Here is a 21,036-nt window from a genome sequence, read left to right on the forward strand (position 1 = left end):
TGACACTGTAGTTGTGCCACTTTAGTGTAGCTCCTGGTAAACATTTGCAGACAGCTCTCAACTCATGCAGCATGCAGCTTTTTGTTTGGCTCAGTAATTAAAAAAAACCATGGTTGTTTTTCCTAGCTCTAGTTGTTCCCTATCCCACAATATACTGACTCTTAAAATATATTTTATTCTCTTTAGCTGTTAACATTGAAAACCAGTTCCATTTGACTAGATCCTATGTCAGATGCTTGGCCTGCTTACCCCCTTTGTTCAGCTACTCCGGTGTCTGTTCCTCAAATTAAGCTGTGCACCTGGTGGCAGAGCTTTTCCATTTCCTCCTGCTGGATTATGGAACAGGCATCATCTCTGGAGAGTTCAAAAATCCTTTTCAGAACTGCATTTTATTTATTTCTGTGTTTAATTTAAAGCATTTATCTTTCAAAACCAGAATTATCTGCTTTGTTTTGTTCAGTTGGGTGTTAATTGCTGTATAGGGGTTTGTATGTTTGGTGAGAACAACTGTGTACTTTGCATATTTAATTGGCCTGAAGTAAAAATTCATGTTCCTTAATTAATGGCAACAAACAATTCCCCTCTCATTCTGTAAATACATACCATCTTTGTTCGTTTCAGACTGTAAATTATATTGGTTTTGTAGTTGTCATCACAGGATTCAGGGATAGTGTCTGAGCTTCTTCTCCAGTTTCAACTTTTAACATTTAATAACATGTATCATATTTAAAGTACTTTAATATATATTTTTTAAACCTGTATTGTACTCATATAAATAGAGATAATATTTATCTGATGACAACTATTAATGAATAATTATTATATTACTATCACCACTTCTGTTTATAATATAGCTTAATATATTTAATAGTATTTATTTAATAAGTCATTAATTCAGAAACTTGAGAGGTTTAAAGTAAGCTATGTAATGCCATGCCACTGCATGAAGTAGTAATACACTCTCCAGATCTTAAAAGCAAGTTAAAACAGAAGCAAAAAGCCAGACTCAAGTGAATCTCTACATAAAGCACAAAAAGGTAATTATTGCCTCTTTTATGAGAGGTAGTAACAGTTCCTGGGAGTATTTGTAAGGTCTCCTGGACAATTTCACAGCTATGCTGAATGGCATATAGGTGCTACTCTATACCATGTCATATAGTGGTAGGAATGCAAGTCTGTAAATATGTAAAGAAAATATCAACAGATGAGAGTTTTAAGTACACTCTTTCAGTTAGATCGGTATCCACACTCCTTTAAATCCTTCTGAAATGTCTAATACCTCTGTGAGTCATGACTTTTCCCTGCAAAGGCTCTTTCCCAGTATGCCACGTTTGTTCAAGTGTAGAGGAATTCCGTTCTTTATTATACTTGTGTGAGTTTGTCCACTACAAGTGTTAGATGCGTTGCCCCGTAATTCCCAGAATCAGCTTTTGGCACATTCTAAAGGTTTATGTTGTAATTGCCACCTTCCATTATTTTTGTACTGAGACCTATTTAAGTAATATAATGCATGCTGAAGGATGTGGACATTATGTATTGGAATTCTTTTTGGGAGCTCTAGTGAAAATCATCTCTTCATGGCAGCTTGCTTGAAAGCTTCTTTTACTGATATTTCAATTTAAAGATGATTCCTAAAGTTTATTCTATTTTTAAAAGGAAAAAAAGAAAGATGTTGAATAGGAAAATCTTATATTTAGAATGCAAATAATTAATTTATTATTCAGTTGTCATCTTCTGATACTGCTATAACCATTTGATAATAATTTTTCTGCCAGAAAGCTTTCTGCTTCTGATGTGTTTAGAAATAGCTTTAGTATTTATTGTTAGTAAGATCCTCCTCAAAATCAACTTTTGCCTTGCCTTTTTATGTTAATACAATTAACTTTCTACATTTATGATGTGTTTTTAATTCAATTCTAGTTAGATAGGATTTTGACTTCTGAAAGACGTCTTTACCTCTAATAACATCTTTAATCTTCTGAATAATCATGCCTGGCATATTTGATCCATTGGGTTCATCTTGGTTCATAGTATGCATTTACTTTTAGTCTCTAACATGACTTCACATTAGCCTTCATGCTGTCCATAATTATTTTATCCTTTTATCCACTCCTTTTAATTTTTCTTTGATGGACCACTTCTTTTTTTGTATTTTGTCTCCTAAAGCTAAATATTACTATAATTTTTTACCTTTTCCTTTTCTCTGGAATATTAATTTTTAATATGTTATGGTCAATCTCATATGCCTTGTGTCAGGACTCTGGACTCTTTGAAATTAGGAAAAAAAAAACTTCACAAACCCTACAAAAACCTGCCAGCTGTAGGGTTTTGACTCAAAGAATTCAGTATGTATTATATCTAAATGTTTATCCTCTGCATCATTTCATGTTGTGTCAATGACAGCCTGCTGAAATCTCTCATGAGAACTTACTAATGCCTTACTGTGTTCCTCTCTAGTTTCATCGTACACATCTACGGTTCTTAGTAGTTTTCTAGCCCTTCTTGGTTTTTTAAAAAAAAAAAAAAGAAAACATTATGATAATTCCATATTCTTCTTAGGCAACTGTACTGTTGTTCTACAGTCCTTAATGTCAGAAGAACCTTTCTAATACCTAACTTGCATTTCTTCTGCAATTTAAACCTTTTTGTTTCCCTCTTATTCATCATATATTCTGTTTGCTAAAACCTTTTGAGTTTTTGCAACCTACCAGCATGTGATCCCTAATTTTGTCTTCCTTCTCTTCCAATTCTTCTTTTTTTCTTTTTTTTTTTTTTTAAAGAGGCTGGGAAAGGAAAAGTTGCAGCTATTCCTTGTGGAAAATTTCCATCCCTTTTCTTGTCACAGCAACACAAAGATGTGGGGAAGGAGGGACCTGATTCACCTGAATTCAGCATCTTTTTGGAGACTCCATAGGGGCAGCAGGCCCCTTCACAGTTTTCAGTGAATAATCTAACAAGTAACCATTTCTGAAGGGTCCTCTTTATGTGAAATCCCCAGTCAGGCATGTCTTTCCACTCATTCAACTCCTGTTACTTGCTGCCCCTTCTGCGTGTGGATTCAACTAGTCCTCTTGGGAGAACTGCCATATCCCTGGTTGGCCACATGGGTTTGGTAGGTTTGGGACAAGGTGTTCTTTTTTCCTCTACAAAGGTCTGTTTCATTTCAGACTAATTAACAACGCTCTACATTTTTGAGTTTTCACTGCCACATCTGTGGTTATGTCTTCAGCTTCCAAATTTGTAGAGTTATCCAAGTCTTTAAAGAACTAGGGCATTTGTCATGTTTCCTATGATATGTTCTGTTGGTGTTAACTTCATCTTTGCTTTCCCTATCTGCTGTGTATAAATTTTAAAAATTATTCCCTGTTTCCTTTCTACTTTTTCTACTGCTTTTTTATGATTTTCCTCTACATGATTATCTTGTGTTAAGTCTAAAATATTTAGCCTGTGAGTGTATTTGTCTTCTCCACGATTTCAAACAAAATGCTGCAGATGAGTGAATTTCTTGTTGTCAAATGAAGTAGTCCTTAGCAAACATTTTTCCCCCTCATTCTGGTTTTTAAAACTTTGCCTTTTTTTTTGACTTTCCTCTTCCCCAGCTCCTTCAACTGTTAAAATTGTTTCTACTGTCTGTCACAGTACTGAGCCTTGCTAAGTCATAGGTTGTTTAAGCATTACAATATTCATAAATGTCCACCTATTTTGTTTGGTGCTTTTTTTTTTAACACACAGAAAGAAATGACCAATGCCCTAGGAACTTGCATCGGTTACCTCTTTGTTATTATATCCAGAATGCTTCATTTGCATTTATATCCCATTTAAAAGCATGGTGTACATCATGCTGCTTTTCGCTCGTGTTGTATTCTTTCTCCACCCTATTGTCCTTTGCCTTTGCTCATCTAATGCTGATCGGTTTTTTTGTTGGTGTTATGTTTTCAAATTAATAGTGCTTTTAATGCTGTAGCAAGTCTCACACCTGTCTGAACAGCATTGTTTTCATGTCATCACTCTGTGTCCCTCCTCCAGGTTGTCTCTGTCTCTAGTCAGGTTTGACCTTTAGCGTATGGCAAGTGTGGGGTGGAGGCACACGGCCTTTTTCTCCTATTGCGATGAATCACCTCTTCTCCCTCTACCACCTCCCAATAGAGAGAAAACACCTTATCTTGTGAAAAAGTAACAGCTGAGGCATGTATCTGGGTGATGCTGGAAATAAGTAGTGTTGTATGTATATTCTCTGAAAATATCATTATTGTTATTGGAGCCAGACCAGTGTTGGACATCTTTGTTTGCTTTGCAAAATGAGATTTGCCTTTGATGGTACAGAAGAGAGAAGTTTGGCTTGCTTAGACACCTTTTTGGTCCATAATTTCTACCTTCTTCTGACTTTCCTTGGAAAAATATAATTAAGCCATTGAAGCTAGCATACTTCAGTATCTACAGAATTTTCAGACTTTATTGGGGTTTCTGGGACAAGCCTTCATTAGGCGAGGATGGCAGATGTAAAGCAGACGTCAGTTGTTAGGTGGAAAATGGCTTCAAATTGAGATTAATAAAATTGTTTATAAGATTTGACAAAGGCTGTCCTAATATCACCAGATTTAGTGATGTCCCCATTATTTGCTCTAATTTAATCAATGAATTTACCTAAACATCTTTGCAGTGTAACCAAGAAGCTCTCAGGCTTTTTATTTTTTTTTTTTTATTCTTAAACTTTTCAGAAACTTAAATACTTATTTTTCTGGTGAAGAATTTCTGCCTTTTTAAAATTTTTTTTTGTGTGTGTATATATATATATCTCTCTCTATCTTTATTTAAGTCTGAGAACACCCTTACGAAGTGGGAATGTACTATTGTCCCTGTTTTGGAGGGAGCTGAGCTGACCTGGCTCTTGACAGGACGTCCATCACCTGAACGGACGTCCGTCAGCTGAAAAGGTAGTAACTTCCATTGCAAACAAGAAGGTAGTTGGTGGGAGCAGATGAAGGCATGGGAAGATTGAGGGCTGGGCGCATAAAGGGAGTGATCTGGAACAGCACTTAGCACTCCTGTGCTTTACTTGTAGGCAGCTGGCAACAATAGTGTGAGCTGCAACTGTAAGTACATAGAAATGGAGTTTGCAATAGTGAGGTGTAATGAAGTATTTAAGCAGTCGTTTGGGAAATGGATATATTAATTCTACTCCCTGGTATTTTGTCTGAAGGACTGGAACACATGGGAGTGCCTTCATCACTGAGTTGTATGATAATGCTCCATTTTCATATGTGCTGATAAATTCTGATTGGCTTAATGAGTCCTCCATGTCTGTTCTTCACTCCTGCTGTACAGGTATTCCAGGCCTCCTCCTCCTCCTCCCTCTGCTTGGTGGGTAGAGAAGTCATGGAAGATAGATTTGTAATCTTCCTGAGCTGCGTTGAAGTTACAGTGAATGATATTCCTGCAGAGTATTTTTACAAAAGGGTATATTTTTCTGAATTAAATCTGTGGCTGCAGCCCTTTTTAATGAACTCAAGAGTGTTAATGAGCACTGGATCTGAATTAAGTCTAGTAGGGATAAAACTTAAGGACAAGGGTGCTTAGTCCAGGCATTCTGATTGAGTTTGGATATGGAATAGATGTTAAGCCACCCATCTCTGGCAAAATGGGAGCGGTTTTGGGCATGCTCGGAAGCATAACTCGGTATGACTCTAGAACTCCACTGAGAAAAACTTTGGTGCTCATAAGGTCTTAAGTGCTGAAGGGTAGACTAGGAGTTCAGGGATTACACTTTTCTCTCCAAACTAAGATGACCTCACTTTTAGGTAGTTCCTTGAGGCAGGTGTTTGCTTCTGATCTTACAGTTCTGAAGATGCCCAATATAATAAGGATTTACACTATCTGGCAAAATGTTCCTATTGTACAAGGAAATTGAGGGATCTCTTCTGTGCTCATACGAGTTACAGTGATTTTACTATCCATTCACCTGTCACTGGCTGACAGATTGAACTGAAGGTAGGCAACTGCAGCTTGCTTCTTGGGTTCTGATAAAGGAAAATTAACATTACCAATAGTTTTCTTATTAACCTTCTGTATCTATGTCTAATGGTAAGGACCACTCTGTGAACTTCTTTCTTTCTAATATCCAGCATTTAATGTGGTCATAGCTGTTCTGTTTTTCTTCTTTGTTAATATAATCTCAGAAGAACTGTCAGTCATAGCTAATAGGGTTTTTTGTTGTGTTTTTTTTCTCTTTTCCCCCCTTCGGCTGAAGTAGAGATTAGGAGCATAATGCAGAATGGACATGCACTTTTTTATGATAGCATCCCTATGTAAGTTGTGACATGGGTCTTGTGATACCTCTTCAGTAGTGATCTGCCTTTCAAGTTTGAAATGAAAGTTTAAAAAACTCAAACCAGAGGGCTTGTTCTGGATCCTGTCTTCTATAAGTTTGGGTGCTGAAACATGATGCTTTGTATACTCCAGTATTGCAAAAAAAAATTGTGTTCAGAATGCTGATAGAGATAATGAAAGGAAAATGACACCGTTTATCTTCAGTTTCCTATTGGTCTTTATTCAGTTTAAATAAAAGATGTATGTCAGACAGAGGATTCAGTTGACTGATTGCACTATTTCTAGATCAGGTAGCTCCTGTTTAGAAGTTTTGAACTCTTACACCAGTTATAATAAGCATATTAAAGAAAAAAGAAAATACATAATCATCTTTTTTTTGGCTTATAGGTTATAGAAAGGTCTCCATGCTTTGTCAGGTAATAGTAATTGTGAAATAGCTGGTAAGATGTGCATTTAGCGCTGTTTGTCTCATTAAAGAGAACAGGTTAGAACTTGTTGATCACAGTAATAACAGTAAGCAAACTGCTTTTTGCTTTTTGCTACAAATAAAAGATTTCTTACTGATACCTGTTGATTACAAGGAAAGCAAAAGCAATGCGGAGACTTGCAAAGCTCTACATCCATTGTAAATAAGCAGTTGTATTATGTTCTATATAAAGAACACAGGTAGTCTGCTTCAAGACTGTTTTGTATCTGTAACAATGTTAAATATTAAATTGTAGAGTAGAAAATTGCTGAAAAACTTCTAGCTGATAGTACAAAAGATGTTAATCTGAAAATATGTTTACAAGAAATTCATTTCTGTTCAGTTTTACGGGGGGAAATGATAACTTTCTATATACATTTTTTAATATTTGACAAAACTGATTATTTCACTCAACCATGTTTCAAGACTACATACTTATATCATTCAAAAAATAAGAGTTATTTCTGAATGTTTTTCTACTGTATTTTGTCCAGAGCTAGAGCAGTTTTGGGAGAATGAATGCTTTAAGCTTGTTTCAGTTGCCCATTTCCCTCTGTAATCTTACTAGTTTATGGGATCTTTTGAAAATGGCTTTTTTGCAATTCTTCTATGGGTGGTAAATTGGTGTAATAAATTGCATGTGCATGATAAAGGGTAGCATTTTGGCCTCTAGGATTCTCATTACTTTGGATAATCTACTAGATGGAAAACGCAGCTCAGGATGTGATTAGCTGGCTCACAAACTCATTTTTTGATGTGCTGTCAACCAAGGATCCCAAGTCTTTTTTCTACAGTTGCCCCCTACTCTGTCTTCAACCTTTGCCAATGCATGAGTTTGTCCCCAGGTGCAAGATTTAGCATTTGTTTGAGGTTCCTGTCAGCCTATTCTTTCAGGTTGCTAAGCTCCCTCTGAACGGCAACCCTGCCCTCAAGTCTATCAACCATGTCCCCATCCTGCCTATTTGGTGTCTTGGCAAACTTGCGCATTCTGTTCCATTGTCCAGGGTGCTGAAGTTAAGTTGGTAGAGATCAACTCCTGAGGAATGACATCTGTAACAATGTGCTGGTTAAACTATGAGGCGTGCCAGTTAGACTTTGAAGTATTGACGACTACTCTTTGAGCCTGGTAATCCAGACAATTTCCCACCCATCTTGCAGTCTACACATCCCTCCAATTTGGCAACAAAACCACTATGAAACTGCATTGAAAACCTTGCAAACTTCAAAGTAGACAACATCCCTCATACTTTCCTTGTGCACTGAACCAGTCATCTCACCGCAGAAGGCAGATTTATCAGGCATGATTTGCCATTTGCAAATGGTTCTCGGTCACCTTGCTGTTGTTCTTGTGCTTGGAAGAAGCTTCCACGAGGACTTGTTCTGTAATTTTTTTTGGTCTGAGGTGAGGGTGGTCATTCTGTTGTTCCCCAGGTGTATCTCCTTCACCTGTTTGAAGACGAGTGTATACATTTATCTTTTTCCAGGGGCATCCACTGATCACCACTACTCTTCAGATGTGATAGGGAGAGACCTCTTGTCCAGCATAATATATGCATCCCACCTAGATCCATAAGCTAGCATATTTACAGTTTGCTTAAGTTGATCCTGTTACCGTAAGTCGGCAAAATAACTCTCTAAGTCTCGTTTTGGAGTTTTAGAAAGCAGGCATTCTTTAATGCGGCACCGGGCGCACAGGGGATCGCTCCACCTAGTGTGTGCGCCAAATTATTTAACTACAAGAATTATATTCACCCAAAATATACATATTTATTACATTTCCAAGAAATAATCTAAATATTCATATTATTTCCTGGAATTCATTAACATATGCAAATGTCTTTGATGCATGCGCCTTTATATCTATAGGTGGTCTTCCAGGGTCTCCCAGTGGTCTTTTATGGTCCTCTGGTGGTCGTCGATAGTCTTCCTCACAGTGTCCTTTAGTTGAACTCAATCTTTACGCATGCTCAGTTTATCCCTTGGCTTGGCTTACATAATTCTCACTTGCAACGAAGTAGCTTATTCCAGTATACCTTCCCTATCTGCTCTACAAGGTTAGCTTCTTTATCTATTTTACGCAGAGTACAAAGTTTCAAGGCTCTTTTATCTGCTGAATGTCCAACTTACCTTATTCATAAAGCATTCCTAACCCAGCTGCATCATTTCAACCAAAAATCATACGTCTCTTCACTGTTCTTTCACAATTGGTATCAATCCTTCTTTCCTGCGGGTAGTACTTCTGTCCTCCAAACTCTACTGCTAGGCACTGGGGCCTGAGAAGCCCGAGAGCAGACCTTGCAGGTAAATACTGGCAAGATATTGAGCATCTTAGCCTCTTTCATGTCCTTTGTCACTAGGTCTTTCCTCTCTTTCAGCAGCGGACCTGTGTTGTCCTTCCTTGTAAAAGGATATCCAGTATGCTCATAGAATCCCTTCTTTTTGTCCTTTGCATCTCTTGCTAGTTTCAGCTTCAGCTGTGGTTTTCTCAGTTCTATCCCTGCATGCCTTGAAAGTGCTTCTGTGGTCCTCCTGGGTATCTTGTCTCAGGTTCCACCTTCTGTAAGCTTCCTTTTTGTTTTTGAGCTTTGTTAGAAGTTCCCCATTTAGCCAAATAGTAGATCAGATGGACCCTTCTCATCCTCTGTGGAGGTTGTCCTTGAAGATCAACTAGCTCTCTTGGGCACCTTTGTCACTCATGACCATCTCTCATGAGATCCAGCCAACCACATCCCTGAATAAACTGAAGTCAATTTTCCTATAATCCAGGGGTTTTTCTTTGTTCTGTTGCTTGCCTTCCTCACTTGCCTTAGAATCTTAAGCTCCACTGTCTCGTGGTTGTGCAGCCAAGGCAGCTGCTGACTTCCACGTCCCTGATTAGGCTGATTTTTTAAATTTATGAGTAGAAAATTCATAGAGGAACACTCCTAGTCAGTTTGTTCAACATTTGTGTCAACACTTGTCCTCAATGCATTCGAAATCTGGATTGCTTGTGCCCTACTGTGTTGCTCTTCCAGCAGATGAACTGGTGGTTCTATTCCACCATGAAGACCCAGGGTAAGTGTGTGAAAGCTTCCCTTGTTGCCCTGTCCTGTGTGTGTTCCTCTCACCTCACATCTCCAGCACCTCAAGAGCTTGGTTTTGTCAGATTTAGAAGATACCTTCCTCATGATTCCCAAATTTCTTTTGGTATGTAGAAGCAATAAGTACAAGTGTAGTTTATGTGAGACTGAATGTGTTTGCCTTCCCAAGGCAAATGACTTATTTGGCATATATCAGGTAAACACTTATTTTGTTTCCATATATTTCAGCACACAAACAGATGATTTAAACGTTGTCATTTCTACCTCAGTCTATAATTTATTTTGACCTAAATAATCAATGTAGATCTACTCATCTCTTTCTTCTTCACCATAGAGAGAGATACTTGTGTTGAGCTGTTTCTATTTCCTATTCTGCATATCCTAGAATCAAGACTAAAAAAATTTCAGTATTACATTGTGATAAAAGTGATCTGTACTGGTGGTAGGTGCAATGTAGGAAACAAAAGTCTGATCTAATGGAATGTGTTGAAAAGCAATAGCCAATGTTTTGGCTAGTTTATTAACCAAGTTTTGAAAGGAAAAAAATACACCAAACAAACAGACTGCTCCCCCCAACATCCCCAATCCACAAAAAAGCCCAGAAGTGGTAACGTGCTGCAGCTTTTCAGATGGTTTTCAGGAATACACTATTATAATGGTGGTGGTGTATATTAATTCAATATTATCTAAGTCTTCAAAAGCATTGTATTTCTTCTGGGGATGAAACTTTATGAGAAAGAACCAAGAATACAAACTTCTTTTTAGAAAGGGTTTGTTAACTCTGCACTTAACTACCTGAATATATTTTTAATATTCTGTTCTTTTTGGACGTGGAAAAGAATACCTTGTGTAAGGTAATACTGTCTGCTTTGAATTATAACGAACATGCAAAATGTAAAGAATCTGTTATTTATTTTAATCTTTAAGATTTTAAACTTTTATTTAGCGTGGATTAGGTGTTTCTTTTGGTTTTGTCTGTATCATCTGTTTTAAAATATATCTTCAAACCTGACACAGGCTTCAAGCCGTCAAGAAGATGAACAAGTGGTCCTTGTCAGAACAGATCAAAGTGGAAGGGCATGGCCTGTTACTGCACCAACTGAACCACAGGAGCCAAAAGGAGGACGGAGAAAGCGACAGATGGTAAGTTTTACAAATGTGAGTATTGTAGTTCTGAAATGATTTTGTAGTTTTACTTTTATGATGCCATAATTAATATGAGTGTCTTGTGAGAATGTCAATAGGTAGTTAAAAAGTTGCTTTCAGATGATTGTAATTTAGTGTTAGAGTACATATTTGTTAAGCATATATTAAATTTATTTTCAGACTGTGTTTCCCTAGGGATCACTTTAGGGCTTATTTATATGCACATTCAAGGAAAAGTAAGTTTTTCAAGTTATCACAGTCTCTTAGCCAAATAGTTTACATTACCTAAAGTTATGTAAATAATGAAGATTAGCAGAGGTGAGTATTTCCAAAATAAGAAAGATTTTACTGAGGTACTCGGGTCTCAGGGGCTAATTTTCCTTTTCTTTTCTTCTGATCAAAAATACTGCTACTGCTGATAATAAAAATTATGACTTAATCTTTGTAACAAAGTGCTTTGGGGAACAGTGAGAAGCTTGGAGGCTGGAGCAGTGTTTTATTCTTAGGATAATTGCTTGCAACAGTAAATAAACTAATATTTTGATCTTCTTGGGAAAAGAGGAGATGACAATACCTCATACTTCTAGCAAGCGTGTTCTTGATTATCAGTTTGTAACACTGCTATGGAGGAATGAAAGGCACGAGAGGGTGAGGAATTGGTTGTCATCCTCCTGTTGTTTCCATTTTGGAAAATGCCATCTTGCTTTATGTTGATCACCATTCCCTATGCTCCTTCAGGATTTAGTTTAGTCCTGCCCTAGAGGACAAACTCTGTTCTCTTGTGCACTCTGTCTAAGATGGCAACGTTTCCCAGAGGTACCACATTTATACAAGTTTCCAGTATTGTCTGTGATTGCTGTGTTTCAGTAGTGTCTGTCACTTGACAATTCAAAAGCTTCTGTAAATAATGAAGATTACTTTTTGGAATATTCCATTTTTGTGAGCTGATTAACTGTTTCAGTGAATTACTGTCCATCTTTCCTGAGTGGTAATGTAGCTCTGATAACTTAGGGATATAAAGGATGTAGCGCTTGTGGGAAGAGGCTCTATTTTTATTTAGATGTACTGATCCAAATGAAGAAAGGGGAGGATGTTCTTTTCCTTAGGTCAAATGAAGCAGCAAGCCCAGTTGTTTCAGATGTGCTTAGCTTGATTCATGATTCTTTAAACTAGTTGAAATTATTAGGATCTGAATTGTATAGTTGATCTTTCTCACTAGGTTAATATTTAATTTCAATACGTTTGTTTCCAGGTCTCTACTCATATAAATAAAGAAAGAGTAAGGTATTTTCAGGATGATGATAGTATGAACCTGAACGATTTGGTCAAAAATGAGAAGATGAGAACAGCAGAGGATCAAAACTCACTGTTCATGCGTATGGCATCAAAGGTAAGGTGTCTGAGTGTATGGCTTTTTAATTAAGCATTTTATTATTAGAAATATCAGGGAGGACATGAGGCTTCAGTGCTCTAGGTATGTTGCTTTTGGTTGAGAATTCTGATTGTCTTGAATAATAATCAAGTTTGTTGTAAGATCGTCTTGGCAAATTTTATCAAAGTGATGGAAACCTGCATGCATGCAGGAAATGTGATGCCTTCGGTTCCTTCATAGAGGTGACTGTACTGTTCCTCTGCCTGTTAAATTTGATGTTTTTGAGGTGAACGCTTTTAGAGTGTGTTGTACATTAGTAGGTTACTTATGCCCAACAAAGCAGGTTTTCCCCAAATTAGTGATGAATAAAAGCAGCATTTTCTTAGTGTTTAGATGGTCTCTTCCATCTAGAAGTTACAAGAATCAATGAGATTTGAAGCAAACTACCTGAAATTCCATCAGGATGTGCTGGATAATGAGATAATTGATGCTCACAGACCACACAGATTTATACATTATGGTTCCATGAGTAATTCCACTTAAAAGAGCAGCCAGCTCACAGACAGATACTGCAGTGCAAATGGAATCATTAATTTCTGTCATCCAAACTGAGTAATAAAGGATACTTTCTGTGCTTGATATGGAAGTGTTTGACAGAGATGATTTTCAATAGCTACGACATGCAGTTTCTCTAGCATGCTTCAAATTTTACTAGGTTACTGCTCCAGTATTTTGTGCACCACTGAGCAGGTTTTGAAAAAGCTTGTTAGCATGGAATTAGTATCATCACAGACAAAATTTGTTTTTCCATTTATCTAAAAGACAGACAAGATCCTGGAGGATAGGTTTTGGTTTGTTTGTTTTTCTTTTTTTTCTTTTTAAAATTCTTCTTCTTCAGGTGATACTTAAAAGAATCAGAAAAGCCATGATAGTACCCAGTAGAAAATATTTAACCTGATGCTATAAAGCGTCTGGCAGGAGGTGGTTCTGGAGACATTATCAGAACTTAGTGTGGTTTATGCATCTTCTCATTCAGCTGCTTCTGGTAGAAGTTCTCATTCTCTCCCACTGGCATACTCAAAAAAATGATGCCCTTGGGGTCCAGTTAAATAAACATGTCTTGTTGCCAGTATTTGATTTCCTTCTTTATCTTCCCTGCCAAAACAAAAAAACCCAAACACATAAAACTTTCCTTCCTTTCTGTGGCTCCTCATCTCCCATTCTATCATCTGTACCTATTGCTAAAAGGCATGAGCTATAATTATTGAATTTGAAGAAAACAGAAAACCAAATCCTGTATGCATAACATCTTTGGTTAGCATTCTTGTACCTGCAGCCAGTTCCTTAAAGATTTAGTTACTTGCACTGTAAGGATTTCTGGGACAATGGTGAAATTTGATCCATTTAGGAATGGTGCAGAAATGGCCTGGCTCAGTATGTAGCTGTTTTAAAAATAAAGATTCTGTACAAATGAGGGTGAACTTTGGCAACTGAACTTCTGCATCCATATAGTAGACGAAAATGCAATATAGTGTTTAACTTCTATAAAGAGGCAATTACGAAGGAATGTGGGGTCTATTTAGTGGGAGTTTAAAATGGGTACGTAAAGAGAAAATGCTTGCAGGTTATGAGGGACTCTCTAGTACTCAGTGCTAATTGCACATGTATGCCACTGGTGAAAACATTCTAAGGGAGTGAACACCGTCCCAAAATGGGGTAAAACTTTATTGAATTGTTTTTATTTAAAAATAAATCCAAGGGTGAGCGAACAGAAGAATAAAGAGCTTCTGGAGGCTAAAAGAAAAATCAAATCCAGAACCCAACCATTTTTTAAAAAGTACTTGTCATGTCCAAGTAAGGAGAATGGAAAAGAACGTGAGCCTAGCAGGCATAGAATTAAACTTTGATAAGTAAGATTGAAAAATTATCTTGAGGGGATTACTTTAAATAATTATTTTGAATTTGCTAAAAGCATAAAATTAGGAGTTCAACTCATTGGAAGCAAGAAGCCTGCAGGAATGTGGTGTTGAAAAAAACTGATCAAGGTATAATTAGAGCATTTAGGAAAGATAAGTACATGCCAGAAGAACTAATGAACTATTTGCATTAATATCCTCTATAAATGAGGTCAGAGTGATTCTTTTGCATGAGCCATTATTTACAGGGAGTAAGTGGAAAAACTGTCTCAAATTAATCAGTGTCAGTAAAATGAATTTTAACTCAAATTTGTAGAAATCCCTTATTTTAAAAAGAAACTTGAATTTGAGATGAATAATAACAAATGACTAAAACCGAATGGTCCTCACTTAAGTGATCTGAAAGAAATCAGGTGTGACATGCTGAACTATGAACTGCTGAGGGTTATCTTTATTCATCCTGAGGAACAGAAGATGGCAAGTATAATGGGAATCTTTAAAAAGAAAACAGAGGGCAGGAGTAAATGGTTATTTTTTATTATAAAAGGAGATTACCAGTGGATTCATCAGGAATCTCTTCTGTTCAACACATACATAAACCATCTGGAGGAAGGGATACTTTATGACCTGACAATTTGTTACTGTTATGTAATTATTCAGGACTGTCAAAAATAGAGGTCACTGTAAATTGTAAATTGTAGAATTTCAAAATACAAAGCTTGGATTTTTCTAACATTGTGAAATATATCTGAACTGATTCTTAAGATTCACTTTAGAGAGTCGCTGGAGAGACGTACCTATTTTAGTGGTGTGAGTCATCTGTCCTATTTTGAATGCTGTCTGACAGACATTATGGGTATAAAAGGAATTAAGATGTCTAGCTCAGACACAGGAGATTATGCTATAGACCTCTCAAATAAGAAGAAAGAGATCCCACCATAAGTATCAAGGCAATAAATTCAGATGAAAGTCAGGGTTGATGAATGCAAAATGATGGTAATCGTGAAGCTGAGTGAAGCCATAACTGCATATATCACAAGAGGCTGTTACTGCTTGATTTGAGAGTCATTGCAAGTCTGCAAATGTCTCAGTGCTGGTGAGAAACAGAATTTTGGAGATTGTGAAAAAAAGGAATTTAGGACCAATTTAAAACATATAAGGCTACTATAGTGCACCCATGGTCCACCCATAGCTTGAATGCTACCCAAGCTCGTAAAGCATACCCTGTGGTCAAAGGCACAGAATGGTGGCCATTTGAAGAAAACCTAAGTAAGCAAAGTTTTTTCAGCCAGGGATGGAGGGAGAAGCAGCTGGTAGACTAGAACACACAAGTAGCATAGAAGTTTAATAGAAAACAGCTATTTTTATTTCTCATATGTGAAGTGGTCACACAGCAGAGATTAACATGAAGGAGGGTTTTGTGGTTTTTTTTTTTTTCAGTGAAGAAGGAAATTGTAGAACTTGTGCTGTAGAGCATGAGATGCTGTGGAGGCCTTAATTGTGAGTGGGAGGAAAAAAGATACAGCAACTTTGTGAAGTACAGTTTAATTAGTAAATATTAAATAGGGAGATTTAGATAGGCTTTTGGCTCAGGATTTCCACAGTGAAACGCTGAGAGCTGCAAGTGTGCAGCAGAAGTGTAAGTTCTACGTGCTTTGTTTATGCTTTTCCCCGTATGTTTTAACCATTTCTGGAGACTGATTTTGCAACATAAAATGATCACGCTCGGTTACAGCAAGCAGCTGAGTTTAGTATGTTTCATTCTAAAAGCCTCTTTCCTTTTTTTTGTTTTGTTTGTTTTGCTTAAGGATAAAATTTCTTAATATTGTTAGAAGAATGTATTGTGTTTCCTGGCTTATGCAACTGCTTTATTTTAGTTTGGGAAGGCTCTGAAGTTCCTACTGACTTCAATAAGCTTTGGGTCAGATGCTATGCACTGTGTTTCTTTTTTGTTACTAGGCAAAGATGCACTACATCACATTATTTTGTTAGAACAAGCTTCTTGAATGAATAGCCAGACTAATCTTTTAAGATTGAGCCATATGATTTGTTCATTAGATAAGTGTGCTGGAGCATGTGCTCAAAGTAGATGTTTTTGTCAATTACTGTTCAAGATGAGGTTGTTCTCTTTTGGCTGTACAAGAAATCTGTTGCAATGGATTTTTAGTTGTCCAAATTTTAATTCATGGTACTGAAATCCTCCAGTCCCATGCAATGTCAGTTTAGATTTTGAAGATATTTTTGTTTGGCTTTCATAAAAAGAAGCATCATAGATGCCAGTTTTTTGCCTCTGTTAAAATCTGAAATGGTTTTGGTAGTTTCTGTGCAGGTGATTCCCAGCTCTTGTCACCACAAAATGTGATGGTCTTCCCCAGATGATGATTGTTCTTGATCCTAAATTAAGAAACTGGTTCCTAGGCATCCTGAGTTTTCCATGTCTTTAGGTAGAAGGCATTCTTGTTCACAGCATTGCAAGATCAGTGTTAGTGCTGAAGTGTTGGCAGCAGTCTGAAAAATTTGGTTGCGTTCACAGATATTCTAGATGGTTTCTTCAGGTACTTTATAAACCTATACTACAGAGAGTATCTGCATTATGATCTGGAGGCCCAGTGAGACAATTTTCAAAAATCTTGCATCTCTCCTAAATGGATTCATCACTGTTTTTATGTCCAGGAGGAAGTCTAGCAACCAAACCTCTTTTGTCAGTTTTAGTTTGGTAAGATAGTACACAAATTTGACACACACGAATTACTTTCTCTTTGTGCCTTCATTTGAGAAGTGGAAAAAAATATCCACAAAAATGAATCTTGTCTTTCAGAAGAGTGGTGGGAGGAAACTGCTGAAAGTCTATAAATGATATCCTACCCAGGGTGGGAGAACGGAGATCCTACCCCTTAAATTCTGTTGAATAATTTCATTCATCTTATCAGTCTGAACTGCTTTTGTTGAGTGATTGTTGTGATTTCTTAGACGTGGCTACGGGGATAGAAGAAGTTATCCACTGCAGACAAGACAATTGCTTTTAAAGAATGAAATATAGGGTATATTTTTACTAACTTTAGGGATTCAATTGCACAATTGCTTCTCATTAGAGTGTTGTTTTGCTTCCATAAGTTTTCATGTCAAATCTGATGCCAACACAATTTGTGGGAAAATGGATGTTTGAGGGGTGGCTCATCCTTAGGTTCAGTTGGATGCCTCTTTTTGGCCAAATGCAAAACAAAATGACATTTGTTTGAATTACCAAAAAGAATTTTTTTTTTTTTTTTAATCTGTTGCATTTGTTAGTTGTCTTAAAATTGCTGGCTGCTCAGCCAAGTAAAAAGAAAAGTTAGACTACAAACTTAAGCAGCTTCTGCTATCATAATATGGCCAAGTGTGTCAGATTTTTTTTGTTTAGAGCTTCTATCTTATAGTTAGATTATTTTTCCATATTGTATGTATCTTGTTCATGTAGTGAATATTCAGTGTCTGGCAGCAAGGTGGCTCTCCAGTCCTTACAGCTCTTTGGTTATGCAGTGTCATCACTCTTATTGCCACCAATGTGAATTTACCACTGTGAACTGAGGAGCCTGAACCCTCCCTGTCTTCATCACCTTAGTCCTGTGCAGCATGTTTGCTCCTACTCCCATGATGTGTTGGACCAGCCAGCAGTGTAATTCCCCTTGCAGTTGTGGCTGTGGCTAGCCGTGGTTACTGCTAAGCATGTAGGCTACAGCACTATTATTTCCTTCATGGATTTTCCCAGGGCTTTTATCACTTTCCCAGACTATGCCAAAAAGAAAATTCCAGCCGCACGGCTGGTGAGGGCGGAGGAAATGGGCTCTGCTCTCACGAATGGGAATGGATGACAAAGACAGACCAGCATATTTTCCGGCTTTTGCACAGCTGGATGCTCCGCTCCACATGAATGTTACTTTCCTGATATTTAGTTTTTTAATGGTATTTCAAATGATATACAGGCTAGTTGTTATGCATCTCTGAAGATAATGACGTAATTGCATTTCTGTAAAGGGAGACGGGGATGTTGAAATAGAAGGATATAATTCATAAAAGGATTTACTTTCTTAAATGATACTTGGAAGAAACGTCAGTACATAGACCCAATGAAACCTCTATCTAATGAAACTTCTGTCTAATCCCATTGGCAAATGAAGGTCTATATGATGTTATCTTGTGCTTGACTCCCACTCAGATTCACAGACTAAACCTCTGTTATGGTCAAACCATACTTGTCCTTACAAGTCTTTTTCCCACCAGTAAAGTTTCCTTTTCTCAAGAGCTCCACGAGATCAGAATGAAGGAATATGCCATCTCCTTGCTATTTGTTTGCCTGTTGAGCCTAGGTTTTAAATTTAGATGAAAAGCAAATTCCAATTTATCATTCCCCTCTTACCCATTCTTCTTTTTCTAGTTGTGGTTCTAATACAGCCCTGTTGTACTTGAGGCTCTTATCTACTCTTACATTTGTGCTTCTGTTCACAGCAGGCTGATGTGGACGTCAGTTACCTCAAGCAGTTTGAAATACAGCCTCTCCCACAGCTGTCCCATGCATGCTATTATGTCAAACTTATGAATATCATGAAAAAGCCTCAAATCTTTAATTTTCAGTCATGAAAAAGCGTTTTTTTAAAAACAAAAATTAAAAACTCAACACTAATCTTTTTGATACATGGAAAAAAACAGGCCTTAAAGTCTAGTCTGATTCTTTCATATTTCACTGTTATGCCTAAAGTAAAAAGAAACCTGTTTAAAGTTACTGATTTCTATTTTTTTCTTTCTTCAGCTTGGAAAGCAGATTAGGTTCTCACTGCTACAGAAGCATGACTATAGGATACAAAAAAAATCAACAAAATATTTGAAAACTGATTTTTTTTTTCCTGCCAGTTTTAGAGTACAAAATATGTGTGAAGTCTTAGGTTTTCACTACTGATAGCTTTGAGTCCCCTGTCTGTAGTTCCTTCTGCCCTTGACTGTTGTAAGTAGTTCAATTTTCCCAAATTCGTGCTCTTAAGACTTATGTAATCCTTTCACTTATGTCAATAGATGCTTGTGGGTGTATAGAGACTGATTTCTAGAACATTACCTCAATAGAAATTACCTTCTGTTTGTATGCATAAATTCTACTAAGGCATCGTTTTTTCTTTTTGATTACGTTTTACTAAAAGAAAGTGAGAAAGACCGATTTGTGTTGTTGATCAGACAATTTAAATTTTGGCCATAGACTCATTTTATTTAAAAATCTCTGCAGTAATCCATAACATGAATTTAAGCAATGAAAAATACAGAACTATATTAGTTATGCTGTCCTTCATTTATGGATTTAGTAAAGAGATATGCTGGTATTACAGGTTTGCAAAAAGGGAATTTGCATGTTGCCTTTCCTTGGTTCTGAAGTCTGTAAAATGGAAAATTGCATTCAGCCTTATCATTTTTACTTACATTTACTTGTTGTGCAAAACTGCCTGTTGCACATCTTTCCATTTCCATCACCACAAACCAAAATAATAGTCTAGAAACATTTGAAAAGCTAAAGTGAAAAAAGCAGAATGTTGCTGCTGCTACTATTATGTAATAAACCTTTTTCTTCTGACATGATAGAACTCTAACAAAGCTCTGGTGCGCGGTTGCTTTTTACATTTACTTAAAGATCTACACATGTGCATGGCTTGCTGTAAAATAATTAATATGAAAACCCAAGAGAAAATAATTTCAAACACCTTGTTCTGTGTTATGTTACATTTCAGTTCAATGCACTAAACAACTTTCTGTGTATATTGTGTGGACACAAAGTTAAAGCTCTTCCTGCATGTGGAAACAAATCAACAGCAGTGACAGCTGCATTAGGAAAGAAAACCTTGGAACAGGAGGAACTGTGTAGAAGCAGCCCATATTAAATGACTGCGTAAGCATTTGGCATTCTTCATGAATTATGTTAAAATTACAAGATACGTTGCAAACGAAGACTTGTGCAGGACAGTCTTTTCTAGGCATTTAAGTTATGGCCAGGGATAACTGTAAAGTTAAATGCTAATCACACTTTTAATAGCAGAATTCTGTGGCTGAAGATGTTTTGTTTGGCTTACATTTCATTTAATTGACATGCATATAAAATTTTATCTGTCCTAATAACTAATTGTAGCAAAATCTACAGTTTTCATTTCAAATAACTGAAGCAAAAAGGAGCGTGGACCCTAACCATTGAGCAGTACTCTGCTGTTTGTTTATTGCTTGACTTCTGCTGCTCAAAGGTAATCCTGAACTAACTTGCTCATCAACATGATTCGTAATATTTTCCTGTCACAGGCCTTAAAAGCACTCTGTTTTGATATGTTAAAATCCTTTGATACTATGTGTTTAACATATTATTTATTTCACTGGGATGATAGGTTTGGGAAATGCCTATATGCTAAATTACATGTTGAATTAAACCTACAAATTCAGATGCCTGTGGTCATAGGGAGATTGGAGTTGTAATAAAATTAACATGATAAAATTCTGCCTTGATTTGGCTTGACCAAATGCTATTTGAGATCAGAAAGACTGTTTTCTGAGGTGATTTTGTTGTAAATAATAAGTGCTAAATGCTGAATAAATTTAAATGTGATAAGATGTATTCATATGTCACTCAGGTTTATTTTCTAAAATAATAGTTTATTGAAGGTTCCCAAAATATATGAGTACAACATTCCACAAATATTAACTCTGTCATTTAAAGTTGAAGACGTC

The 21,036-nt window shown here is 36.7% G+C and overlaps 1 protein-coding gene across 3 annotated transcripts in view; it reads left to right on the top strand.

Annotated features, from left to right (window-relative positions):
* CWF19L2 (CWF19 like cell cycle control factor 2) overlaps positions 1-21,036 on the top strand; it is an 89,527-nt gene that overhangs the window by 42,908 nt on the left and 25,583 nt on the right. For all 3 annotated transcript variants that reach the window (XM_075140062.1, XM_075140059.1, XM_075140060.1), the window contains 2 exons: positions 10,891-11,016; positions 12,272-12,409. In XM_075140062.1, coding sequence (XP_074996163.1) covers positions 10,891-11,016; positions 12,272-12,409 — 264 coding nt within the window. The remainder of the gene's footprint in view (positions 1-10,890; positions 11,017-12,271; positions 12,410-21,036) is intronic.

This window comes from Calonectris borealis, chromosome 1 (assembly GCF_964195595.1).
Source record: "Calonectris borealis chromosome 1, bCalBor7.hap1.2, whole genome shotgun sequence".
Taxonomy (NCBI): domain Eukaryota; kingdom Metazoa; phylum Chordata; class Aves; order Procellariiformes; family Procellariidae; genus Calonectris; species Calonectris borealis.